At 51.5% G+C, this 26,338-nt stretch overlaps 1 protein-coding gene across 4 annotated transcripts in view; it reads right to left on the bottom strand.

The window, feature by feature from the left end:
* Nucleotides 1–26,338, bottom strand: part of GRID1 (glutamate ionotropic receptor delta type subunit 1) — a 687,268-nt gene that overhangs the window by 467,083 nt on the left and 193,847 nt on the right. For 3 of the 4 annotated variants that reach the window (XM_070364587.1, XM_070364585.1, XM_070364588.1), the window contains 2 exons: nucleotides 9,388–9,593; nucleotides 4,052–4,174 (listed from right to left, as the gene is read on the bottom strand). In XM_070364587.1, the coding sequence (XP_070220688.1) occupies nucleotides 4,052–4,174; nucleotides 9,388–9,593 (329 nt within the window). The remainder of the gene's footprint in view (nucleotides 1–4,051; nucleotides 4,175–9,387; nucleotides 9,594–26,338) is intronic. The other variant, XM_070364586.1, reaches the window with a different exon arrangement.

A 26,338-nucleotide genomic window follows, 5' to 3' on the forward strand; every position in this document is an offset into this window, starting at 1 on the left:
CTTTTTTTAATTTCTCCCATGGTTCCACACCCTTTGCCTCGCCACCCTGACCCCAAAGTTGAGCAAGGTCAAAACAAAGTTAGAGGAAGGAGGCATATGGCCCCTGTCACACAGACCTGACTCCTGGGCAGCCCGTGTGGGAACTGGCAGCAGACTGCAAATTGGCCCCAACTCGCCTTCCCCTACTGTGTCCACTCCCTTTGCAACATGGCCTTGCAGTTCCCCCAAGAGTTTTCCCCAAGGCTCCCTCCCGTGGCCCTTAAATCCAGGCTGACCTGCTGGCTTGCTTTGGCCAAGAGATCTTGGCAGAAACCATGATGCGCCAGGTCTGAACCTAGACTTCTAGCAGCCCCGAGCACCCGCATTCGCTCTCTTGAAACTCTGCTGGTGCCCTGTAAATAAGTGTGGGCTAGCAACTGGTGATGAGAGACCCAGAGCCTGGTGCCAGACTACCACAACTTACAGCCAGCCAACCCACCAGCCCCAGCTGAACAGCCAGCTGACCACAGATGCACAAGCAAGCCCAGACAAAATCAGTTGTGTCTGACCCTGGTCTGCTGACCAGGAGACTTGTGAGCATGAACATTATTGTTTCAAGATGCTGAGCTGGGGGCTGGTTTGTTACGCTGCACCAGCTAACTGATAGAGGGGCCTTCTCTTCTCCAAGCCGACTGGCAGCTTGAGCACAAAAGAGCAGATGACCAAGACCGAGTTCCTGATAGCACCAAGTGAGGGCTCCATAGGGTGGCACGGAGAAGATGGCACCAGATGTGGGCTACACAGAGTAGACAGCGTCTCTGAGATGAACCGCATGGAGTCACCTCGCCGCAAACTCTGCCTCTCTAAAATCCCAGTCTTCCTCTGGCTTCCTGCAGTGCTGAGGAAATGCTGCCTCTTCCCCACTGGGCTCCCCACCCAGATGTTCAGCCAACAAAGGGCTGACTCACCACCTCAGGGGAGGCCTCCCCAGGCTCAGCACCCTGGGGGCTCCCGGAGCAGAAAGGGTAATTGAGTCATTCCACCGCTTCAGGCTGCTTCCCTTAGTAAACGCCTATTTCTCAAGCCTGTCGCCTCCCAAGTCCCAAGGGCTACCTGCTAATAAGCCACAGAGACTCCTGCAGGGAGGAACAGACACTTGACTGGCTATGTAACGGCCCACAAAGGAGGAAGAGAACACCAGGTGTCTCAGCCCCACCCTTCAGATTTGAGATCCCTCTCTTCAACCCAGGAAGGAACAGACAGCTGAGAAAGGCCTCCCTGAGTATCGGGAATGGGGTGGCGGATTCAACATGTAACTTGAAACAGAAACAGCGCTCAAACAGAAAACAAGCTCCAGAATGTCCAGCATCATTCAAGCATTTCCCTGGATGAGGGTTTGGATGGCCCTTTGAAATTTAAAAACCAAACATTAAATTCTTTCAAAACAGTCTCCTACTCAGGTGCTCCTGCTTGGGCTGAACGTTAAGACTGTGTTTACTCTGTCCACTGGGTAACTGAGCATCTGGAGATTATTTGCTTGGAACAGAAGCCAGGGCTGAGGAGTGCACCCTGCATGCATGCCTTTGAAAACCATCATTCATGGGCCCGAAAAGGCCGTTAAGAGAGATGAATGTGTCTGCGCTCCTGCGCTCCTGTGCTCCTAGGTCTCCTGGGAAGAGAGCTACAAAAAGGCTCCCAGCGTGGTGGTGGGGGGCAGGGGGCAGCCATGCAAGGGTGTCCAGGATGCTGCAGGCCCAGGACAGCTTTCCCAGTATGCACAGGCTTAGGAAGGATGAGAGGAGTGTGGGGACAGAGAAGGAAGGGGACAGTGGCCAGGACACAGGCCCTGGTGGCACAGCTCTCTGCCCTTCCCGTCTTGGCCAAGCCAAGAGTTCCAGCTGTTTTGAACATCACTGAGCTCCAAACCTGCCAGAATATCTCTACCAAATCTCTCTTCCTTCTGAGCTCATTTCTAAGAATTTCTAAGAAAAAAAAAGGGAATTTCTCAGACTCATTGCACTTTTGCTACAGTATGAAGGCTTTAAAATCCGTAAACAGTGGGATATAATTAAATGCAAATGCGGGGCCACATTTAAAAATTAATCTTCTATAATTAATTAGTAATTTTAAACATTCTGATAAATGATACTTAAATGGCACAGAATTATCCTAGCTCTGAGTGATAAAGTCATCTGCTGAAGATTTACCATGTTGGAATGAGAAATATTTGCATATATCATGTGGGACAACAGAACGCTGCGATTATTTAATTTACCTTTGCTATGAATGTATTAAAAAGTGCCATCTTTATATTCAAATTGTGGGAGCGAACTCACTCACTGCAGCAAACTCTGAGAAGCAATTGATTTGAAGCCAGGCATTAACCCCGACTGTGCTTCTCAGTTCAGTCACTCAGTCACGTCCGAGTACAGCACACCAGGCTTCCCTGTCCATCACCAACTCCCAGAGCTTGCTCAAACTTATGTCCATCGAGTTGGTGATGCCATCCAACCATCTTATCCTCTGTGTCCCCTTCTCTTCCCGCCTTCAATCTTTCCCAGCTAGACTGTGCTCCTAGTAAAGATTAAACTGGCCTCCGGCCACACTCGCTGCCTGGGAAGCCAGTCCTGTGGCGGGTGGGGAGGGATGTCGGAAACGGTGCTGTCCACCTTTGTCCCTTCACATTCACCCCCTCCTCCCAGCCTGAGAGAAAGACAATCGCCACTCCCAGAGCCACGGGGAACTGTCCCACCAACAGGCCATTCCCCTCGCTGTCCTTTCTCCCATCCTTCTCGCTGCAGAAAGCGACTACAGAGATCATGCTAATAGCAAAGGCAAATGCCATCAGCTGCAGCCATCCCTGAGTGCCACTGTTTATCTCCCAGCATTTCAATGCCTTCCCCAGACTGCTCTGCCACCAGCAATGCCTCTCAGGATGTGTGTGTGTGTGTGTGTGTGTGTGTGCGCGCGCGCGCTTGTGTATGTGCACAGGTCAGTGTCTCTTGCACTGTGCTAGTTAGTCTGACGGTCTGCTCGTACCGGTGTATGTGGCTGGTTGGCTAGTATCACTCTGTCAGCCTATGTCCGTGTGTGTGTGTTTGTGTGTGTGTGTGTGTGTGTCCAGTCGTCCAATCTGTCTGCAGAGTTACTTACTGCCAGGCCTCTCCTAATCCACTCGCCTCCCTGCACACCACTCTTTCCCGGGGTACCACATGCCACCCACAGGTACAGCCTACCCCATTCGCTGACCAAGGAACCAAGACCAGGCCAAGGCACGGTTCTGAAGCAAACTTAAGCCTTCCCAAAAGCAGAAGTTTTAAGATCAAAGCCCTTGAGGATAAGCTGGCCAAGGACTTGAGGACCAGCCCAAAACAGGCAACGGAGGCACATACAGAAAAATACAGCTTTCCACTGAAGGTAAGAAATATAAAATATCCATCCGTTCATTCCCTCAACAGCTACTGTGGGCCAAGACCTGTGCTGCTCTTGGAAGATAAAACAGTGGACACATTCAGTCCCTGCCCTCGAGGAGGTCACATTCCAGTGGGAGGAAGAGGCCCCACAGAGCTGGACGGTGCATGGACGGCAGGGCGTGGACAGCGCCTGCCTCGTGAACTGTGAGCAAGCACTGGCAATTCTTCTCCATAAATGCTTGAGAGAGCTTAATTTTTCTACTTTTCCCAGTAAAACAAAAGAGACGGGGAGGGAGAAGAGAGAAAGAAAGAGGATACAAAAGGAAAGAGGGAGCCCCATACAGTTACAAACAGAAGCGGAGAAACGGTGGATGAGACCTGGAAGGAAAGTCCTGGAGTCCCACGTACACCCAGAGGAGGCTCTGGTGGAGGAGGGCCCTGAGGCGCCCCCTCTCGGTCACCAGCGCACATGCCCAGCAGGACCACTGCCACAGTGTAGCCACAGCGTGTGATGCTACGTCAGGTCTCCAGGAAAAGGCACCATCACTGCGTTTCCAGCTCGTACTTGATACGGTTCCTGGTCCATAGCAGACACCCAGTCTGTACTGGATGGATGGATGACTGTGTGGATAGACGGACAGATGGATGGAAGGACTCACGGATGCATGGACAGGTGGATGGACAGATGGACACATGGATGGACAGAATCTCCTCCAAGAAGATGAGATGAAGCCCAGGGCCAAAATGGACTGTGGACTGGAGTGCTCTGCATCAAACCTGACCTGGAGAAGAAACAACAGTAAGACATTCACATCTCCCAACAGAACAGGGGCTAAGCTTATAGAGGCCACTATAGACAACTGATCTTGAAAACCCTGGAAAGGACTCCAAGAACAAAGCAGTCCTGAAGTTCGGATCTCCCACCCCTGGACTAGGGAGCCCCTTCCTGTTGCCTTCTCAGCCTCAGCCTCACCACTCCCTGCCCAACACACCTGCTGTGGCAACCACACCACACGTGCGACCCTGAAGACCCAGGGGCTCTCCAGAGCCCTGTCTCCAGCCTCACCTTGACCATGAAGCTGATGAGATTTCATTCCTAGAGATCCAGACCCAGTGTCCCTCACTCCAGGGAGGCCTGGCCCCCTGACCACTCCACCTCTCCTGGAGCAGAGGGCATAGCTCCAGCCTCAGAGCTCTCACCGAACCTGGTCCACACCGCTGCTTTTTATAGGTGAGGGGGGCTGTTAACACCTCTGTCCTCCCCACCAAGCTGGGGGACCCCTGAGAGCAGAGACAGTAGCTTTAGTACCCACCGCAGAACCTGGTCTGGAGAAGGAAATGTTAACCAATTCCAATATTCTTGCCTGGAGAATTCCATGGACAGAAGAGCCTGGCGGGCCACAATCCATGGGGTTGCAAAGAGTCTGACACGACTGAGTGACTAACACACACACAGAACTCAGCCCAGCACTCAGACTCATTAAATGCTAGACAAATTAAAGAAGGAGCTCCTTTCCTAAACAAAAGCCTGCAGCAGAAAGAAAGCAATATACAAAAAATTAATAAGTCCAGGATCATGGAATTATTACTCCTTTGTATATATACTAAATGTGCTCTTTTAACTCCTAATTAACTCCTTATTCCAGCCATTTTCAAACATTTTGCACTGCGAAACATATATTTTAATAAGTACACAAATTGAACTTAAACTACAAAAGCTCACTGAAGGACATTAAAGAAAGCTTTTTAAAAAATGAAGAAATACATGTTACTGAATAAGAAGTATTGTAAAGTTACTATTTCTCCCAAAATTAATCTATAAATCCAAAGCAACTCTAATCAAAATACCAGTTTGGGGGGATTTCACAAATGAATTAAATGAAAGCTATTAAAATATTTCATCTGTTTGTGAAACAGAGAGAGAGAGAAGGAACTTCTGAGCAGAGGGGAGGGCTCCGGTGGCCAGGAACAAGATCCCTACCCTCAGCCCCTCTCAGCAGCTGTCCCCTTGATTACTTCAGGACTGCCACCGCCTTCCCTGGCTGGTGGTTTGGGCTGACAGGTTACCTCGAGTATAGCATCAGAGATTGCTGTCACCATCCTCCGGAATGCCTGCTTAGCAGCAATGGCCCAGAGAAGAAGTGAGGCTCACAGTGAGTCCAACTCAGCCCCAATTAGGGATGACTGGGAGGTGCCGCCTCTGCTCACTAAGGGAGCCCCAGTGCTGAGCCCACAGAAAGCTCCCCTTCATGGCCTGTGTCCTTACTGCCCACCCAGGGCAGCCTCACAGGGGTCTCCAGGTCTTCTGTCACCTCTGAGCCCAGTATCCCCAAGGGGAGCCTTTTAAAGATAATGCACTGATGCAGTAATTGTTGAGACTGTGATTTAAAAAAAAAAAAAAAGAGAGAGAGAGATCTCAGAGGAGGAAATGTGGATACAGTGCTGAGAGATAAAAGCTGAGGGAAACTTGAGATGTGTGTGTGCCTAGTCATGTCTGACTCTTCGTGGCCCGGCCCCAAGGACTGCACCCCACCAGACTCCTCTGTCCATGGTATTTTTCAGGTGCATACTTGAGTGGGTTGCCATGCCCTCCTTCAGGGGATCTTCCTGACCCAGGGATCCAACCCATGTCTCCCATCTCCTGCACTGCAGACAGATTCTTTACCACTCAAGCCCTCAGGGATAGGGCCTGTTATATGAGCCCACAGGGCCCCACAGCGGACTCCAGTGCCTTGGCCTACAGCACTTCATTTGACTCACCTGCCATCAAGGCTAGATTCTCCAAGCTCACAAACCCTGGTCAAGGTAGCCCCTAGCAAGTGGGATCACAGATGGGCCAGCAGTACATGGGCTCCCAGGCCAAACTCCTTGCAGGGACTGAGTGTGCGTGGATGCTGGACAGGGAAGTGGCTCCCAGCATAGCATATGAACAGCCTGGCAGGTCCCAGACAGCCATGTCCACGTCATATAGAATCTGACATTTACGACCATGAAAATGCCAGTCCACCCGACAGATTCACATGTAGCAAAATGTGAAAGAGTCAAGCGGGACCCTGTCCTCCCTTACTCCCATCAGCCAGGCTCTTTGAGCAGGGAAGGGAAGGACTTACAGCTGGGAGGGCCACATCACCCACCCCCACTGTAACTGGCCCATCCCTAACTGTCTGACATCAACACATCATCAACAATGTAAGGGTGGTCAGGCCATTTACTTCCCCACACCAACGTCTTATCTTTTGTAAAATTCAGGACATGTCCTGGCAGTGGGACACCCTTGTGAACATCCTCTGTCCTTGTCATCACAAAGAAGAGGCTGGGTTACTCTGCTTGAAAAGCCCAAGCAATGCCTGGGAGCAGTGAATAGAGGTTTTGTTCCAGGATTGGCATCATCAAGTCTCTCTTAAGGGACCTGCTAAGCTAGCCAGCCATTCAGGTCACGTTCACCTCCACAGTCCAGAGTCCCTCCTCTACCATGCTTAGTAGATACACTAAAATTCTTTGAGCATAAGCACCCTAAAAACTTCCATCAGACCCCCGACAGAGGCAACTGAATTATACCTTCCCACAGCACTCAGCTGTGCAGCTGAAACCAGCACAGCAGAGTTTTACCCAATACAGTAACGTCTATGCTTGTATTTTCCGTAGAGGCAGACTTCAGAGATAGCATGGATTCAGTTCCAGATTACCCCAATAAAGCAAATAGTACAATAAAATGAGTCACACAAATTTTTTTGTTTCTCCAGATATATAAAAGTTACATTTACACCATACTGTATTCTATGGTCTGCAATAGCATTCTGTCTAAAAACACAATGTATATACCCTAATTAAAAGATACTTCATTGCTAAAAGATACTATCATCTGACAGCACAGGGTTGCCCCAAACCTTCAACTGGCAAAAAACACAGTATCTGGGAAGCGTAATAAGGCGAGATGTGCCTGTAGTCATACAGAGCAACATGGCATACAGGGGCTTTGGAGTGGATCAGTCTGGGCTTGAGTCCTGATTAAACCCTGATGGCTGCTTGCGTGACTTTAAGCAAGTCATTTAACTTTTTCAGCTCCAGTTGCCTCATTTTCAAAGTGTGAGGCTTAGAGAAGGCACACAGAACGCCAGGCTGTGGTGGGCACCCAGGAACTGATGGCAATCCCTCCTCTTGACAGCAGGTATATGGCACCAGAGACCAAGACTCTGAGGGGCTGGAGATGGAGGCCATGAAGCCCAGGGGCTCTCCAACCCCCACGGACTCCTGCCATCTCTCCCTCCTTGTCATTCTTGCCCAATATTAAGAGCAGCCACTCTCCGGGCAACCCCAGCTCTGCACACCCAGCAAAGTAAAGGCTTTGCAAACAAGCGCTGGGGGATCAAGAAGCCAACCGGCCAAAGCCAAGTCATGTGCATCCAACCCTGCAGGAGTCTGCATAATTAACCACTTGGAAATGCTATCTTTAGGCCCATCTTGGTTCTGTGGTAAATCCTTGTAGGGCCTAGAAAGAGAGTGGGGAGCTGAATTCCTCTGGAAGGGAAATGCTGAGTGTGAACACTGTATGAGCACGGATGCTTCTTGAGAAGCTCTGTGTCCGTCACCCCCTCCATCCCTACTTTCCGATAAAGATACTGAAGTTTCAGAGGTGAAGCAAATCACTCAGGGTCACACAGAGTCAGGGGGGGAGCTGGACTTGACTCCAAAGTCCCTTACCTCCAAAACCAACGTTTTTCCTACTTGCAAGCAAGGAGAAGAGGCAAGGGATTGGCGAGAAGAGAGAGGGGTGGAGCCTGGCGCCACTGGCAGACACCAGCCCAGAGCAGACTCCTAGAGTGGACGGAATTCAGCAAGGAGAAAAGCTTGCCTAGGGGCAGACACCGGCCAGGACACAGGCAGGAACGTTCTGAGAAAGCCTCGAGCGCATTAGTGCTGCTAATCCTCGCCTGCCTATGACTGGCCTGAGTCACTTCATACAGGGAAGTGTGTTCTGGTGAAGATGCCGGCCGCCGCCCAGACCTCACAGTCTGGCTGGACCACCAGCGTGATCCGGGGCCTGATTAGCTCAAAGCAGCATGGCGGCCGGCCAACTGCATGAAATTAAGCATGCCCGAATTTTAAGCTCTCCAGCAGTGGGCTTCGTGCTGGCTCCTGATACATGAGGTAGCATTTTGAGTAATAATTAATTAGAGGGGAAAGCAGAGGAAGCAAGCAAAGGACATCAAGTGGAATTAGGATAATTCTGCCATTCACTTCATTTAACATTCAGAGAGGGCCAACAAAGTGACCGGGCTTAGAAAGAAAGCCGCAGGAAGCGTTCGGCAGTACCCTGATTCCTTCAGTCCCAAGTCCACCCAGGCCAGAGAGGCAGGAGTCCAACTCCAGACTGTCACTTCTTTGCCTTTAGATCACCAGGTCCCACCGATCAATTGGCTCATAGGGTATTTCTAGTTGTCTGTTCCCAAACACTTGCGGGCCCTGTCTTCATTAGAAGGTCCTAACCCCTCATAGAGGTGTTTAGAAAATAAAGCATTGATTATCCCAGGCACCAAAAAAGTAAGCACATGTGCAAGCATATGCAAACGACACCTCCTCCAGGTGTGAACACATCCCCAAGAAGAGCAGCCCACCTCTGCAGAGAGCTGGAAATCTCTTTTATCCCTAGAGGCTTATGCCTGTCAACAAAGAGAGGAAACTTAAAAGGAAACAAACAGCAACAAAGGCCTGACTTTGCCACAGAAATCCCTGGCAGTGACTTATAAGCAGGCTTCCCTCTAGCAGCCCCAAGCCTCTCAGCATCTGGGCAGACGTTGCACCACTTGTCAGGGACCAGTTGGGAGCCAAGTTGTGCTGGGGGCTCCCCCTTTGTGGTATGAGCTGTGGGCCCAGCATCCAGGGCTTCCAACACCCATTCCAGCCATGCCCGAGCAGACAGCACCCGCGGCCCACCTGCATCACCCCGCAGGGAGCCCTGGGCAGAGCTCCTGGGGCCCCAGGCCCCATCACCTACCTCGTTGATGAAGGAGTGCGCCCCCTGCGGGCTTAGCAGCAGGATGGCACGGCGCAGCGTATCCCGGTAGCGGTTCAGCTCCTCCGTCTTCATCGTGGTGAACAGGCTGGTGAACACGTGGCTAATGTTCTTGTCCACCTTTTGTAAAGACACGTCAAGGCCCAGCCTCGAGGCCTGGTCCAGAAAGCTTTGGAGCCCGCGGATATCTGAGCAGTGGAGAAGAGGAGGGGAGAGAACCATCTTTAAGCAGGAAGGGACCTTGGAGGGTGTCTAACACTACTACCCCCCATATAAGCCTTCCACAAGGACTCAAGTCTGCCTCCGTGGACCAATGAACAAAGGAATGCAAGACGTCTATTTGGTGCCAACATTCTATACCAGCATCCAGCCCCCGGGTAAGTGTCTCCCACCGCAGGGAGCACTTCCTGCCACCAACAGGTTCTGGAGCCAAAAAGTGTCCTGCGTGAAAATTTCCCTTTCTCTCCCTATTTTTTTCATCCAATAGGAGTGAAAGTCCTGGCAGTTCTGTCTTGGTTGCTATATGTGGTGGTGGCCCCTAACCCTGGACCCCCAATCCCTCTACCTGGCTCTGCTCCCCAGGGCTGTGACTCCTTGACCCTCAGTGATGAGCTAAGGCCACTGACTGACCTGGCCTTGCGTGGTTCCAATCTCGGTCCCTGCCCCAATCTTATAATTGAATACCCTGTACCCTCACCCCCCAGCCCTGAGGTCTGGGGCATGGTCTTGTTCCAGAGACTTGATTTTCCTAGATGAACTTTCCTCATCCCCTCTTTTTCCAGCTGAAGTGACTGCCCCTCAAGTCCAATGAGAACTGCACATCCTGACTGGATCAGGGGTGAGCAGGTCGTCCGGGATGGTCCTGGACTGGGCGCCATCCTGGCATTTTGGTGGAGCATCTGGGAGACAGGTCTGCTGTTTCCCCTGCGGTCACCAAGAGGGCAGAATGAAAGCCCAGGGCGGGAGGGGACCATGAGGAGCTGGAATAAATCACCAGGGAGCAGGGGTCCAGAAGGAGTTTGGGGCCCAGCTATGTCGCTCATTGGTGAAAACTTACTCTTGTGATGGCAAGCACTGCTGAACATTTTTTAATTAGGACCAAATCTCTCAGCAGCAGCCTTGCATGAGCATCTGACTTCTCCAAAAGGTGATCTGCCCAAAAATGGACCCAGCAAGCAGGTCCGAGAGTAGGGTACAGTCCTGCTGATGTCATTCAAGCCTCTGGATCCATCTGTGAAGCCTGCTTCCCCTGGACTGTTCAGTTTCACGAGTCAAAAAACACCCTTTCCCACCTGAGCCAACTTGGTCTGGATTTCTATCTCTTGCAGCCCAGAGTCTCAGTTCATAGGCCACTTTTTCAGACCTGGGATGTTTCCTTCATCTGGTCCATATCTGTATCCCAGCTCCCAAAGGCAGGCCCTGCCCCTGAGCCACCTCCTCCAGGGGACACTCTGGGCCAGCCTGAATCACACAAACTGTCCTCCTCCAGCACCTGGGCTGTCGATAGGCTTCCCTGGGCACACTCTGGCCCAGCCAGTCACCCAAATTCAAAGTATACAGTGTTAATTCAACCCAGTTGTTTTTCCAACCAATCTTTTTTTCACAAACTTTCACTTCATGCCTATTCCACAAATATTCTTGAACTCTACATGTGCCAGGCACCATGCAAGCTGCAGCATGCAAGCAGTGGTCTCTTCCCTGCCCATCTTGCCAAGAGGTCAGGCTCAACAGTAAGTCTAGTCCTAGCTGGATATGACAAGAATGGCCATGGAAAGCCAAGCGCAGTGCCAGGCAGGAGGCCACAGCATCGTGGAGTCATAACTGGGGCTCCGGGGGGTGGGTGCACAGGGTCCCTATTTCCCGTCACGAGGGGAAGCCCTGGAACAGGTCTGAGCACCTGCCGCAGGCTCAGATGCGTACAGCCTAGAGCAGCCCCTTAACACCCAGGCAAACCATCCATCTACTTTGTGCCTCAGTGTTTTCGTCTGTCTGCTGGGAATGAAAGTCCCTGACTGTCATTTTCAGAGGACTGTGAGGAACCACAGTTCATGAAGCTACCCCCTGCTTGCATCTCAGGGGCCTGCATCTGGGATCCACAGAGAGCTGACCTCCTAATCGTCCATCAGAGGACACGGCAGTCCCCAGATGAGAGCCCGAGAGATCGCAAATGTTTGACTGACATTCATGCTCATGTGTTCTAGCCCAGCCATGACCTCAGCCAGCATTGTCCATCATCAGCCTGGGCCCCGGAGCACAAACATGTGCCCAGAGATGCCTGCCTGACAAAGCACGAGGGTTTCAAGGGTACCAAGCAGCAGGATGGGCCCTCTGCATCAAGCCCCCGAACTCCCCCGCAAAGGTGACCAGTGGAGGACCACACAGTGGCTTACATCTGCCCCAGCATCAGGGGCTCCCAACACACAGGCTCTAGGCTGTCAATAACCCTTGGATCCCCCAGAGAGGCTATGCAGTCCCCACCAACCTGCTTGGGACCCTAGATATCTTTAGCCTTAGAAAGAAAAGTGTGAAGAGGTTCTTCAGAGCTTCTTCACCTATCAGAGGCAATGGCAGGACACATGGGCAGAGATGGCTCGAGGACCAGAAATGCAACACCCCAACTTGAACAATTCAGGGCCGGTGTCAACCCTGGCCCCTCCCTCTCCTGAGCACACGGCACAGTCCGCGCCTGCTAAGGGTAAGCTTGTGAATATCTCAGTACCCAGCAAACACCCACATTCAAATCAGCAGTGGCCTCCTGCGCCAGGCACGCAACAGCTTGTGCCCAAATGATCCATGATGTTCCCCCCTCAATCTGGGCTGTTACTAGCCACCTGTAGCTATTTAAATTTAAACTTAGTTTCATCAAAATTAAATAAAATCACACATTCAGTTCCTTGGTCACACTAGCCACATTTTAAATACTCAATGGCCACATCTGGATGGTGGTTACCATATTGAATAGCACAAATATAGACCATATGTGATGGGTCATCTCAGAAAGTTCCAGTGCAGGTCTGCCTGAGAAACTGTCTTTTAACCAATGCAGTGTAAGCAATGGTCCAAACATAGGAGACGAGCTGCACTCGGGCCTCCCTATTACCGTGCTTCTTGCCCTGCCACTTTGAAGACACTTCCAGCCCCTACACACAACCACAGGACCTGCTTTGACTCATAAGACCGCTATTACTTGGTACAAGCAGAGGTTAGAGTAAGTGGGCATTTCTGTTTCCACCCTCAGACTCTGCCACCACCAGGAGAAGAGCCCTCGGCTAGCCTCCAGAGGGATGCAGACACATGTGGAGAAGGATCAGGTAGACCAGGCAACTACCCCGGGCTACGTGAATTCAGATGCTCCAGTGAGACCAAAAGAGTTGGACACAACTGAGCGACTGAACTGAACTGAACTGAAGAGATCTACAGACTCACACACACATACAAACACACACACTCACAAATACACAAAAACGACTATTTATAAATGACTTGTTCTAAGCCACTAATTCCGGGGATGGTCTGCTTCTCAGAAATAACTAACTGATAAACCAAATTCATCAGATGCATCATATCTAATACGCCTTAGGAAAAGTTCACTGAAAGAGCAAGACCTGTATCATAAAAAGTCACTCCAACACACAGCTTCCCCACATGGGGTACTGAGTGTTAGCCAGTCCAGGGAGGACACTGGTAGCTTCTGAAGCCCTATCCCTTCACCTGGACACTTACAGTCCTCACTGCCCCATGGCCTTGGCTCTGACCCAGAGCTGAGCATAGTTGATGGGACTCGCATGAAGGTAGTACTCTGAGATCCACCATCTACCAGCTCCCACCCCACTTCCGGTGCCTTTCAAGGCCACTGCAAATCTTTAAAGTGGCAGAGACTGGCCACATCTGCAGAGCCATGCTTTACATGAGCATATGTGCAATGAGGGCTCCAACATGGCTGTGTGTGCGCCCACAGGTCCATGAGTCTGGTAGGGGTCCAGGATCCTCATGTGTCACGCCAGCATGACCAGTTCTCAGAAGCTGGGGGAGAAGTCCACTCCAGTCTCTTCCCTGAGGTCCCCCTGCCAAAATCCATCTCAACTCACAAGACTGCTTCATTTCCTCAGGGAATAGGAGGTTCCATATGGGGTGGCAACTGTCTTGGGACCCACAGGTACACACAGAGGCATGCACACACAGAGAACACAAGCCCACAGAGCTCCCGCACTGCAACCCCTGAGCTGCTGGGTTTCCGCCTTCTGTTTGGGCAGCCCCTGATGGAGCCGAGCCATCAGAGAGAGTTTAAGCTCCCTGCCAGCGGCTGGCTCCTCATACCTGGAATAAGTGATGCAGGTTGAAGGCAGCGCTCCCATGGGACCACAGCCCCTGGCTACAGCTGCCTGCTCCCACTAGGTTGAAAAGGTCAGCTCTCAGCCTCTGAAATCAGTGCTCAGCTGCACTTGGGAGGGTGGCTGGGGACAGAATGACAGTCAAGAGCACAAGTAAACTTTGCCGCCTGCCTGCTGTTCCCCAGGAATGGGGCCAAGGAGGCCTGCTTCTCCAGCAAAAGTCCCTTCCTCCCTGTAAGACTGAGTTTGTAACGCCACCCTACCCCCACCCCCCAACAAAGTCAGCTGCCCACCACTGCTCCCCAAAAAGGGAGAATTCCCCAAGAAGTTAGATAACCAGAGAGATGGGGCTGCTCTCAGGGTACCAGAGTGACCATCCCAGGAGCCCCCTGGCCCCTACAGAGGTCTGGACCTTGGCCCAGGCCCTTCCACTGGGACCTCTCTGTGCAGACTGGCCAGCCCATCCCACCTTCACTGGTGCAGGTCCTCCAACCAGACCCATCTCCACTAGAGAGGGAGACGATGGGGCCAGAGGGGCCTCCCGTCAGCCCCAGAAAGGGCAGGAGGAGGCAAATGGCTAACAGCTCTCCAAGGTGGCTGGGCGGGGGAAGAACCATGAACAAGGACATTGTCATCACCCACAGGGATGACAGAGAGAGGCTCCCGGGAGAGGCACCCTGCTCCCCAGAGAAAGGAAGCAGTTTAGGGAACAGGGGCAAGTACATTCCTGTGAGGAATTTGATGTGAGCACCCCAGGATGGACCTCAGCTGCACTGGCCCACCCTCAAGGGACCTGGTCCCCAGAAGTCCATCCAATGCAAGTCATCCTGTTGACATTCATTCATCCCTTCTTCCCTCCAACATTCACAGAGAGCTTTCTCTGTGTTGATCCCCCTCCTAGGGTCTGGGGCACAAGAACAAATGAGCCCATGGTCGTCCTGCTGGCACAGGACTTACATTTCAGGGGCTGGAGAACAGACTGGAAACAAACAACATGCCTAGTAGGTAATTTCCAACAGTGGTGTGAGTGCGAAGAAAGTAGAGACTGGGGTTCAGGAAACTGCTGGCAGAGTCAGGGTGGGAGCCAGTCCTGGAAACTGCCAAGGGAAGAACGCTCCTGACCAGAGAGAGCACGTGAAAAGCTGCAGAAGGAAGCATGTGGGACGCAGAACGAAGAAGGACCTTGCTCGCCCCATGATGGGGACTGGGCATAGGGAGGACTGGAAGTGTGGAGCCACCAGGCAAGGAAGCCGGAGTCTCCACCACCTGCAGGGGAGGAGGTGAACACAGTGCCCGAGCCCCAGGCCTCCCCGGCCCCATCTCTCCTCCCCTCCACGGACCAGCTTCCGAATGCTGGGCCCAGGTCCCAACACTCACTTCTCTGCCTACCACCACCCACTCCACAGTGCTCTAAAGCTCTTGCGAAAGCCATCAACCAACAGCAGCCCTTCTCTCTCTTCATTTTCCATGGGTTCTCCAGAACACCCAGCCTGTGACCACCTGACCTTGAAGCCCTCTCTCTTCTCTCTGGGCCTCCAGACGCTCTCGGGCTCCTTCGGCTCCTTCCTCTTTCCTCTTGCTCACACCCCCACATTCCTGAGCCTCCCTCTAGTATCACCCATCAGCCGGGCTCAGGGAACATCAGTACCAGACACCCAGGCTGGCCAAGGGCTCTCCTCTCCTCCTAAACATCCCAGCGCAAGCCTATCTCCACGGCCCCTTCACAGGTTCTGGCACCATCATTTCCTCCCCGGGACTTCAGCCACAGCCTCCTAGGAGGTCCCCCTGACCCTGTGGCCCTCCCCACCAGTGCCGTCCGCCAGGATGTTTGCAGACTTCACATCTGCTTATGATAAAGCTCTCCTCTAAAACTTTCCATGAATAATACATTTCTTTTAAATTTGCCCAGAAATTAATATTCTCAAAAGAAGCCATCAATCACAAACAAACAATAAACCTTCAAGAGACTTTATTATTGAACATAAATAAACTCCATACATCTTAGTCTGATACATAAGAGACTCTCTGGTCTTAGCAACATTTTTTAATTTTTACTTTTGTATCACCATCACCTGCCTCCACCAGCAGAAACCACACACCCAAACTCCAGAAAAAGAAGCTCTTTGCCCTTCCCTGGACACCCTCCACACACACACACACACCTAGTACACCACCACAGCACTCCCATATACATCCCCCATGTGTGCACTTACACTCTCAGCTGAGATTCACCCAGTTTGAAATTTACAGAGCCCTACCCTTGCATCGGGCTTCCCTGGTGGCTCAGATGGTAAAGAATCTGCCCGCAAAGCAGGAGACCCAGGTTCAATCCCTGGCTTGGGAAGACTCCCTGGAGAAGGGAATGGCTACCCACTCCAGTATTTTGCCTGGAGAATTCCACAGACAGAGGAGCCGGGCAGGCTATATGGTCCATAGTGTCACAAAGGGTCGGACACGACTGAGCTGCTAACACTACTACTATCCTTCCATCAAGGCCCAATTGAAACCATACCTCCCTGCAGGCCATCTCAGATCCTCAAGTCAGAATTCATATGTCCCCCAAGTTTCAAAGCTCGAGGACCAGGGAAGCAAGAACTAGATCTCTCTCATGTCTTTGTCCAAGCCCAAGTCTCCATGGCTAGCACAGAGTCACGTACAGCCAAAGTCAGTGGAACAAACTGAACCAAAGCAAGAACCAGGCTAAAACCCAGGGCAACTTCACCAACAATGTAATTGTCCTGTATCCGATGGAGGCAAACAAGAAATTGAAATTGGGCAAGCTTTTTCCCCCCAGAATTTAAGGTTATATCTCTAACTATCTCACTACTCCTTCAGGGGAAAAAAAAAATCATATAGTCATGAGTATTTTAAATACTTTCTGAAAAGTAATTGAAATGAAAAGGACACATTTCAAATTGCTTCCTATACCATTTTCAATTTCCAAGAAATGTCCAAGCACTGAGAGTACTTATAAAGAATATTTTACCATCTGTAATATACATATGTATGTATAAAGGCTGCCACCTCATACCCAGAAGTTCACAGTTAGAAGTGTTTGGGGATTTTTGGCAAATTTTCCAACGCTGAGACACAATTTTCATTCTACTGACTTTTTTAGAAAAATTCCTTTTGTATTTGGCCTCCAAATACATGGTTCAAATAGTTTACCCAAATTCAAATTCATCTCCAAGACCTCTGCTCAGGCTCCTCTCTCCCCGTATTGCTTACTCCCCTCCCCAGTACCAATTCAAAATGCCACCTTTCATGTCATTCATGGAATAGCTACAGAACCGGGGTGTGACGGAGGCTGGGTTTGCAGAGGAGGAAGCACCCACAATTTCCAAGGTAAGAGATCACAAAGACCCGCCTGCTGTGGCTTCGATCAGAAGCTGATGCCCTTTCCCTCTTCTCAGAATCCACTTGGTGCCCCACCTCCCATAACTCAGCTGCCCAGCTGTGGGTCCCTGACTCCCTTCTCCCCCTCTCCTTCCTTGACTATTTCCTGACCGCCTCTCTGGGAACAGCAGAACCTGGAAACTTGACAGCCCTGTCCTCAAGAACTCAAGGAGCTCTCAGTCTTGCATGTAAGACTGAACCCGCAGCAGAGAGTGGCTCCGCCCCACCATTCGCTGAGCACCGCCCACATGTCAGAGCAGAGAGTGGCTCCGCCCCACCGTTCACCGAGCACCGCCCACATGCCAAGAAACACAAGAGAGTGCTTCATTTGCAGACTGCATTTCACGGATGCATTATCAGTCCGTGTGGGTGTGATAAAAGCCATCTCCAGGGAAGTCAGGTGGTCACAAAGCAGGCCCATGGGAGTTCAGCAAAGAGAGGAGCAGACACCCACAGGTGTGGTGCATCCAGCCGGCTCTCAGGAAAGCAGGATGCAGGCCTCTCCCTGTCATGAGGTGACAAGGTCACCCCAGAGCTAATGCCCCCAGGGCCCAGGCAGGGGCTGGCTACAGGTGAGCAGAAGGGCCCTCAAGTGCTATCCCCCATTTCGTGGTGGCACAGTGCTGCTGTTCTACGGCTTCTTGCAGAGGTTCTCATCTGGGAAGGAGGTCTTCCCTGTCCTGGTCACAATCTCAGCTGCTCAGCTGGCCCTGGGAGTCCTTCAGAGTGACTTCCCACCCCCAACTCCCCAAAACCCTGCCCTCTGTATTAACCATGTCTTTTATTTTTGGTATTCAGACGCTTTGACATGTGGCACTTTGCTGACCCTGGAGAACCGCCCCTCAGAGGGATAATCAACTCTTAAAGATAGTAAACAACTTGCCCCAAAGCACCCCGTTCATATGTAAACCAGCCACCCCAAAGCCCACACCCCGACCACCTCCTCCATGGGACTCCCACATTTTGAGCCACTATTCACCTGCTCCAGTCATCTCAGGACCAGGTACTAGACAACTCAGGACACCCCATGCCCCAGAGTCTGCCAAAATTATTCCAATTAGCCAACTCTGCGGAGAAGGCAATGGCACCCCACTCCAGTACTCTTGCCTGGAAAATCCCATGGACAGAGGAGCCTGGTGGGCTGCAGTCCATGGGATTGCTAGGAGTCAGACACGACTGAGCGACTTCACTTTCACTTTTCACTTTCATGCATTGGAGAAGGAAATGGCAACCCACTCCAGTGTTCTTGCCTGGAGAACCCCAGGGACGGGGGAGCCTGGTGGGCTGCCGTCTATGGGGTCACACAGAGTCGGACACGACTGAAGCGACTTAGCAGCAGCAGCAGCAGCAGCCAACTCTGAACCTGCTTACCCCACTTCACCCATTCTTTACTATAGAAATCACATAAAGGGCTCTTGCCCATAGTTTCCCTTCCCCAGCCTCCTGATCAGCCCTGGTGCCTCCCTCAGTGGCCACCCAAGGCATGGTGTACCCCCTCCATCTGGGGATTGTCACAAACTATCTTTTCAATGGGAGTTGTCTCCTGATCTGCCAGCCTTGTCTTACCTAAGTAATAACACAACACCCTTGGCATGGTGACCAGGGATACAGCTGAAGGAAAGGCACACAGCAGTGGCCCCACTGGCCACACTCCAGGGGCCACAGAATAAGCACAAGCAAGCATTCAAATCCCACCCTTCACAAGCCCCGCGACCGTGGGCAGCCACTTCTCTGAGCCCATCCCTTCATCTGCAAACAGGGCTAACCCCACCTGCCTCCAAGGAGTACTGTGATCCTCCACTGAGGATCTACCAGGCCACAGGGCAACATAGATGTTCAGTGGCTGCCAGCTCCCTCCCAACCTTATATCAGCGCTGGAAACGGCCCCAAAAGGTTCCCAAATGAACAAATCATCTCTCTTGTTCTAGAGGCTCATCAAGAAGGGAGGTGCCATCCTGACAATCGAATGATACAATAGAAGACTAAAAAGGTCAGCTCTCCCTTCTGTGATAATGGAAATTCCAAAGTTGTAAAGTGGCTGAAGGGGAAGGGCTGACACTGAAAACTCTGTGAGAAAGAGAGCAGATTTCTGCCCATAATAGGGGTCAATAATATCCAGGAGCTTTCTGTTCAAACAGGTCTCAGAACAAGCCACGAAACCATACGTGAGCAGATTCTGTAAAGAAGAAAGAGTCGTCTGGAAAACTTCTTGTGAGCACATTCACACAGCATGTGCACACGCGTGTCATTTCAGACATAGAGGTCCATGTGTGAGCCTGACTCACACCCACTGTCTGGAGCCTGGCGAAGGAGGACACCGTGGGATCACAACATGCTCACTTCCCCCAAACTCTATTCTTTTCCATTTAAAAAACAAACACAAGGGGAAAAACATTGTAAATAATCACGCTGGAAGACCGAGATTAAAAACAATTTAAAATAAACGTCTACTCTGGCACTTTGGAAAAAAAACATACCACGCTGCATTAAGTGCTTTGAATTAAGTAAATTACACCAAGTAACTAATTTACATAATGATCAAAATTTGCATTTTACACATGTTATGATGAAAATAGGTTTATAAAATAATCCCTCACCAACTTCTGTTCCAAGCTGGGTTCCAGTACTTGGATAAAATTCTGCAGTGTTGATCTGCTACTGTCTTTCATGTTTCAAATTTCTGGCTCCTTCAGTAGTTTTTCTTAATCTGGCAGGCCCCTTATTCCCACTGCAATAAATAGTCCCTCTGATTTGCAATTCCTTTCCATCAATGGACTGAGATCATATTTCTAAAGAATCCATAATACACTAATGATTCTTAAAATGTTCACAAATAAAGCTTGATGTTCCTGTCACCTCTCACTTACTAGGTATTTGGTATTGATTTTAGCAATTCTTCCTCCAAGATAGGTAGGATTGGCTTAAATTCCTTCACTTCTTGCACCAACAGACCTTTCAGGAAGGAACCAAGACCCCACTGAAAAAACTGGACATGCCCCGGAGGAGGCTGAGCACAAGGTCCCTAAGGAAACCGACCACCAGCCCCAAAAGGCCACCCCATGCCTTTAGGTCCCTAGAGCCCGGCAAGCAAGCCCAGAACCGAAACTCCCTCTCCTTTTGCTGCTGAATCCTTACATGTGTCTTTTATGTCCTCCTTCCCCACAGTCTGTGAGGAAGGGACTGCTGCTGCTGCTGCTGCTGCTGCTAAGTCACTTCCATTGTGTCCGACTCTGTGAGACCCCATAGACGGCAGCCCACCAGGCTCCACCATCCTTGGGATTCTCCAGGCAAGAACACTGGAGTGGGTTGCAATTTCCTTCTCCAAAGCATGAAAGTAAAAAGTGAAAGTGAAGTCGCTCAGTCGTGTCTGACTCTTCGAGACCCCATGGACTGCAGCCTACCAGGCTCCTCCGTCCGTGGGATTTTCCAGGCAGGAGCACTGGAGTGGGTTGCCATTGCCTTCTCCAGAGGAAGAGACAACCATCCCATTTCACAGATGAGAAAACTGAAACCAGAGGAGTCCCTCCATCAACATCACACAGCCAGCAAGAGGAACAACCCACAATCATGCTTTGAGACATTTCTGGATGTTTTCCTGGACTCTTCTCAATTTAAGTAAGATCTGGAAGCAAACCTAGAAAAGTGATTTCCAGGCATTACGGATGTGAGAGTTGGACCATCAAGAAGGCTGAGCACCAAAGATTCATGTTTTCAAGCTATGGTGCTAAAGACTCTTGAAAGTCCCTTGGACAGCAAGATCAAACCAGTCAATCCTAAAGGAAATCAACCCTGAATATTCATTGGAAGGACTGCTGCTGAAGCTGAAGCTCCAACAATTTGGAGCTTCCTGATGAGAAGAGCTGACTCATTGGAAAAGACCCTGATGCTGGGAAAGATTGAGGGCAAGAGGAGAAGGGAGCAACAGAGGATAAGATGGTTAGAAGGCATCACTGTCTCAACAGACATGAGTTTGAGCACACTCCAGGGGATGGTGAAGGACAGGGAAGCCTGGCATGCTGCAGTCCATGGGATCCCAAAGACTTGGACATGACTGAGTGACTGAACTGCAACAACTGGAAGCAAATCTAGAATTCCAAGTGTTTAGCCAAAAAAATCACATTTGAATGTCCAAGGGGCCCCCAAAGACAGTGACTTTGCTCCTTGATAATGCCATCAACAAACAACCTGCCTTGGAGGCATGGCAGGAACAAAGCCATGTGGTGAGGATGATGGAATAATCATCACAGTACTTGCTTATTAAGGCCTGATGTGCCAGCACCATGCTAAGCATTTGGCACGTATCGTCTTACTTAATTCCCATGACACGCTAATGTCTGGCCAAAAGTCATCCAGCCCATTAGAGGCAGGATTGGGGTTCAAACCTAGATCGCTGGAGTCAGAGCTCTTTACCCGCATCTGCCAATTAGCCAACAGCTCCTGGGGAGGGATGGGAAGGAGGCAGGTCAGAGCCCCTGACCATGTGCACACGCAGAGGCAGGTCCCGTCACACACACTCCACCTGAGCCTCACACACCCCTAGGGCGTTGCCAGATGACACCCATTTCACAGATTAGCCCCCAGCTCTGAACGGAGCTGGTTCAACCCCACAGCCACACACTGAGTCAAAGACTCTGCTCTGTGTCACATCAAGGTATGGGACTTGCTGGTGGTAGGCCAGACCCCTACCCAAGCCTACAGAGTGATCACATTAGGTGCACAAAGCTCCAGAGAAGCTTCACAGCAAGCTGGCCAAATGCTAGAGTCTAGCTTTTAGAAACGGAAAGAAGATGGAAATGTGACGCATGCTATTACCAGCTGTTAATTTGCAATCAGTATTAATAACTGACATTACACAGTGAAATGCAGCATCTTCATTAATTTCGTAAATTATCACTGTGGGGAAAAGCCCACGCTCCTGGAAATGGTAGCTCAACTAGGTTGACTTGGAAACTGCTCTGAGCTGGGTTCCACATCTTCAGACCTGCTCAAGGCAGGGGGAGGGGAGGAAGGCCGAGGGACGCCATTGGCTGACCCCAATCCTCACTGCCCCCACCATTCCTCACTGCCCTAGGACCAGCAGCAGCCTCCCACGTCCAGTGCCAAGAAGATGGGACTGGCCTCTGACTCAGGCTTTCTGCAAGTACGTGTCTGATTGTCCACTGTGCCATAACCACTGTGGAGGCTTGAGAGAGGATCAGACAAGGAGCTCAATGGAAACAGACATGCAAGGCTTGAAGCTGCGTTGCTGCTGCTGCTGCTAAGTCACTTCAGTCGTGTCCGACTCTGTTCGACCCCATAGACGGCAGCCCACCAGGCTCCCCCAACCCTGGGATTCTCCAGGCAAGAACACTGGAGTGGGGTGCCATTTCCTTCTCCAATGCGTGAAAGTGAAAAGTGAAAGTGAAGTCGCTCAGTCGTGTCCGACTCTTAGCGACCCCATGGACTGCAGCCTACCAGGCTCCTCCATCCATGGGATTTTCCAGGCAAGAGTACTGGAGTGGGGTGCCATTGCCTTCTCTGTGAAGCTGCGTTAGGACCCATGAAAAATGCCCAAGAAGCAGTCTGTTTTCTGGGGCAGTGTTGGGGGAGGACGGGTCTCCAGGAAACCTTCAGAGAGCTCAGCCCTGGAGCCCGTACGCCTAGATGGTCTTTCCCACAAGGAGAGACGTGTGCTCCAGGCCAAGAGAACATCAGGACCAAGGATCTCCTGGACCCTGGAGCCTGCCCAGACCTGCTGATGGCTCTGTGTGGCCGTGAGGGACACGGAGCCCGATGAGCTCCTGAGGGGGAGAGCCACAGCGGCATTCTTGGGACTGGCCAGAAAGCAGCAGGACAGAAGGAATGGCATCAGAGGGACCCCTGGGTCAGCTGGGACTAGGACTGTGGCCCCGGTCACACCATCTCCACCCTATGGCTTACTCCAAGTCTCTGAAGCAGAGGCAGGACTGGGGGGCAGCAAAGTCAGTCGCTCTGGAGGCAGCCCGGATCCCCCTGTGTGCCTGAGTATCCCCCATGACCAGAGCCAGGCGGCCTGAGCAGCTGCGGCCCAACTCTTGTTGGGGCCTTTCCAAAGCAGGGCTCTGGCTCCCAGGCAGGAGAGTCGGGATTTGGAGCCTGACACTAGGAGATGGGCTCATACATGTTGTCATCTATAGCCTGATCATGCCTACTTAGCTCTCGGAGCCTCAGTTGCCACCTCTGTAAAATGGGCAGGGTGGGGCCTCCTGTGGGGACCACCACAGAGAGCACGCAGGAGGATGGATACAAGCGCCTGGACTAAAGTCTGCATGTGAGCAGGGCTCGGAACGATGGGCCTGTCTCCCCAGTGACACTGCCCCCTCCATGCCACCTCCAGCACCACCCTGCCCCTCCTGCTCCTCCACAGCCCCGGCTCAGGAAACCTCAGTCTTCACAGCTCTCTGCTGACCTCATGACAAATGTTCTTTTACTTATGCATTTAATTTACATAATGACCCCCTGATATTTACTCAGATTTAATTTGTTTCCTCTGGAACTTGCCTTTGAAGAGGCAGTGCCAACCACGGCTAGGAGTGAAGCGCAGCACGGGGCTCACGGGTGCCCCTGCCCCTCTGGGGGCCTCTGAAGGCAGCTTCTGCAGCAGGACCAGTCTCTGCCCTCACACAGGCACCCGTGCGTGGAGCTTCACACCTCCCGGTGCCAGATGGGGGCCAGGCTGGTGAGGATCGCTGTCCATGAAGACCTCACAGTGGAGAGCAGTGCATAAACACCGGTCTGGGGAAGGATTCTCTGTGCCAGCCCCAGAGGGAAGTGTGGGCAGTGCCAGCTGAAAGGAGGGCAGGAGTCCTCCACCCAGGAAGTGGTGAAGCGGGGTGTGAAACTGAGCCAGAGGCAGTGGGTGTGCTGACGGCATCACCAGCGCCTTCTTTGGTATAGCAGAGTGGGGGTCCCAGGGGTGTCGTATAGATGAGGCTGAAGTCTAAGTCATGGCAGACCACAGAAAGTAGTGTGGACACAGCATGGGGTGGGAGAAAGGGTTGGATTTTGAAAAATCCACTTGACAATTCTGCAAGAGGGAGCGTGACCTGGAGGGCAAAGGCCATCGGTCATAAAAATTTCCAAACCACCGCCCAGGTATGACCCAGTGGAGCCTGGACACAGGCAGGAGCGCTGGGGTGGAGAGGAGGGCCTTTGGCTGCAGGAAAGGAAGGCGAGGGAGGAATAAAGTATCAGGGACACCAGTTATACTTTCCAGGCTGGTGGATGGGGAACCAAAAGCAGAAATACAAGAGAGGGGCTCGGCTGTGGGAAGACAGACACTCAGCCCCAGACCTAGGCTAGGTGCACAGAAGCCCTCCCCTCTTCCCCTCTGCTCCGGAATGTTGATGGGACTGGGCCCAGCCAGGCTCTGCTGTGCTGGGCGTCTCAGTCTCCCTCGGATCTGAGCCTCTTCCCTCCTAGTTCTTGGGCTGGAGCCTGCCCCTGATTTTGTCCTTTAAAGCTCATGTTTTTAAATAATTTTATTCTGTTCTTTATTGGCTGTGCTGGGTCTTCATTGCTACACGGGCTCCTCATGACGGTGGCTTCTCTTGCTTCAGGGCACAGGCTCTAGAGCGTGCCGGCTTCAGTGCTGGTGGCGCACAGGCTTAGCTGCTTCCCGGTGTGTGGCCTCTTCCCGGGCCAGGCGTTGAACCCACGTCTCCTGCCTGGACAGGCACACCCTTCACCACTGAGCCACCAAGGAAGCCCCGAAACGCATTGACTTTGTGTATATATCCACACACTCATTCACATACACTTGCATGCTCACACATAAACGGGCACACTTGTGCTCACACACTCACACTCAGGTCCACATTCTCACATTCATGTATTCACATTCACACCTTCACACACACTCAAATACACTCACCTACACCCACATACTCACATTCATCTCACACACTCACTCACACAGTGGTATGCTGGAACCAGCCTGAACCATCTCATGAGAGGCTACTGTTAAATTTTCAGTTTTGTGAGCCAGTTACCCAACGCAGTCACTATAAATCAAATAACAAACATATAATTAAGCAAATTACATTACAAATAAAATTGACAAATACACAAAACTCATCACTTCCTAGTTATTTGGCTATACTTTACTATTATCTGTGTTCACAGAGCTACTAATGTCTGCTGTATCTGAAATACCACACAATGGTACATCATCCCTGGCGGCTCAGCTGGTAAAGAAAATGCCTGAAATGCAGGAGACCCAGGTTCAATCCCTGGGTTGGGAAGATCCCCTGGAGAAGAGAATGGTAACCCACTCCAGTATTCTTGCCTGGAGAGCTCCATAGACAAAGGAGCCCGGCAAGCTACAGTCCATGAGATCGCAAAGAGTCGGGCACAATTGAGCATCTAACACACACACATCCCTTCCCGATTACATGTTCAAGGACATCACACCACTCAAAATCAGCCACTGTGGGAGTATTTACACCCCAGGAACCAGCGAAACTATAGTTTTCTGTTTCCTTGGAAAGCCATTGTTGAACACTCACCAGCACACCAGGGCTCACGACACTCACACACATTCATCAGCCCCACTCTCATGTATGCACACCTGCACCCATGACCCACTCACACACACACTTACACTCACACAGGGGTACTCAGTTCATGCACACACACTCACACGGACACACACAATGCACTCCCACTCTCTTACACACACGCCAGCAGTTCATCTCCCCTAACACCACGCAGATGGTCAGAAACCACAACCGTGCCCGGGAAGGAGGAGAGAGCTGTGCCCTCCCCTCACCCTGGCCTCCCCCACCCTCCCCTGGGTCGGGGAGCTGACTCCCAAAGATGGTGCCTGTGCAGCAGCCTCCCCGCACCACCTGGAGGGCGCCTCCCTTGGTAATAAAAGCAGGAGGATGGCAGAGACCAGTCATAACAGAGCCAGGGGTCCACAGAGACCAGGAGCTCTGGGAGAATGGGTGGGACGGCTGGACACCCTGGCCCAGGCAAGTCTGGGAACAAGCACAGGTGGCCAAGGGCTTCTGTGGCCCCATGCAGGCCTGCTAACCCCCCAAATTAAACCCACATCTATATTAATTAAGAGTCAGGATCTGCAGGCTGAACGGAAGTGCCAGCCCATCCATCACAAGCTAGTTAACTCCCGCCAGAACTTCTTGGGCCAGATTACAAATGGGATTCAGGGTGGGGGCCGGGGAGGC

The sequence above is a fragment of the Bos mutus genome, chromosome 28 (assembly GCF_027580195.1).
Source record: "Bos mutus isolate GX-2022 chromosome 28, NWIPB_WYAK_1.1, whole genome shotgun sequence".
Lineage (NCBI taxonomy): Eukaryota > Metazoa > Chordata > Mammalia > Artiodactyla > Bovidae > Bos > Bos mutus.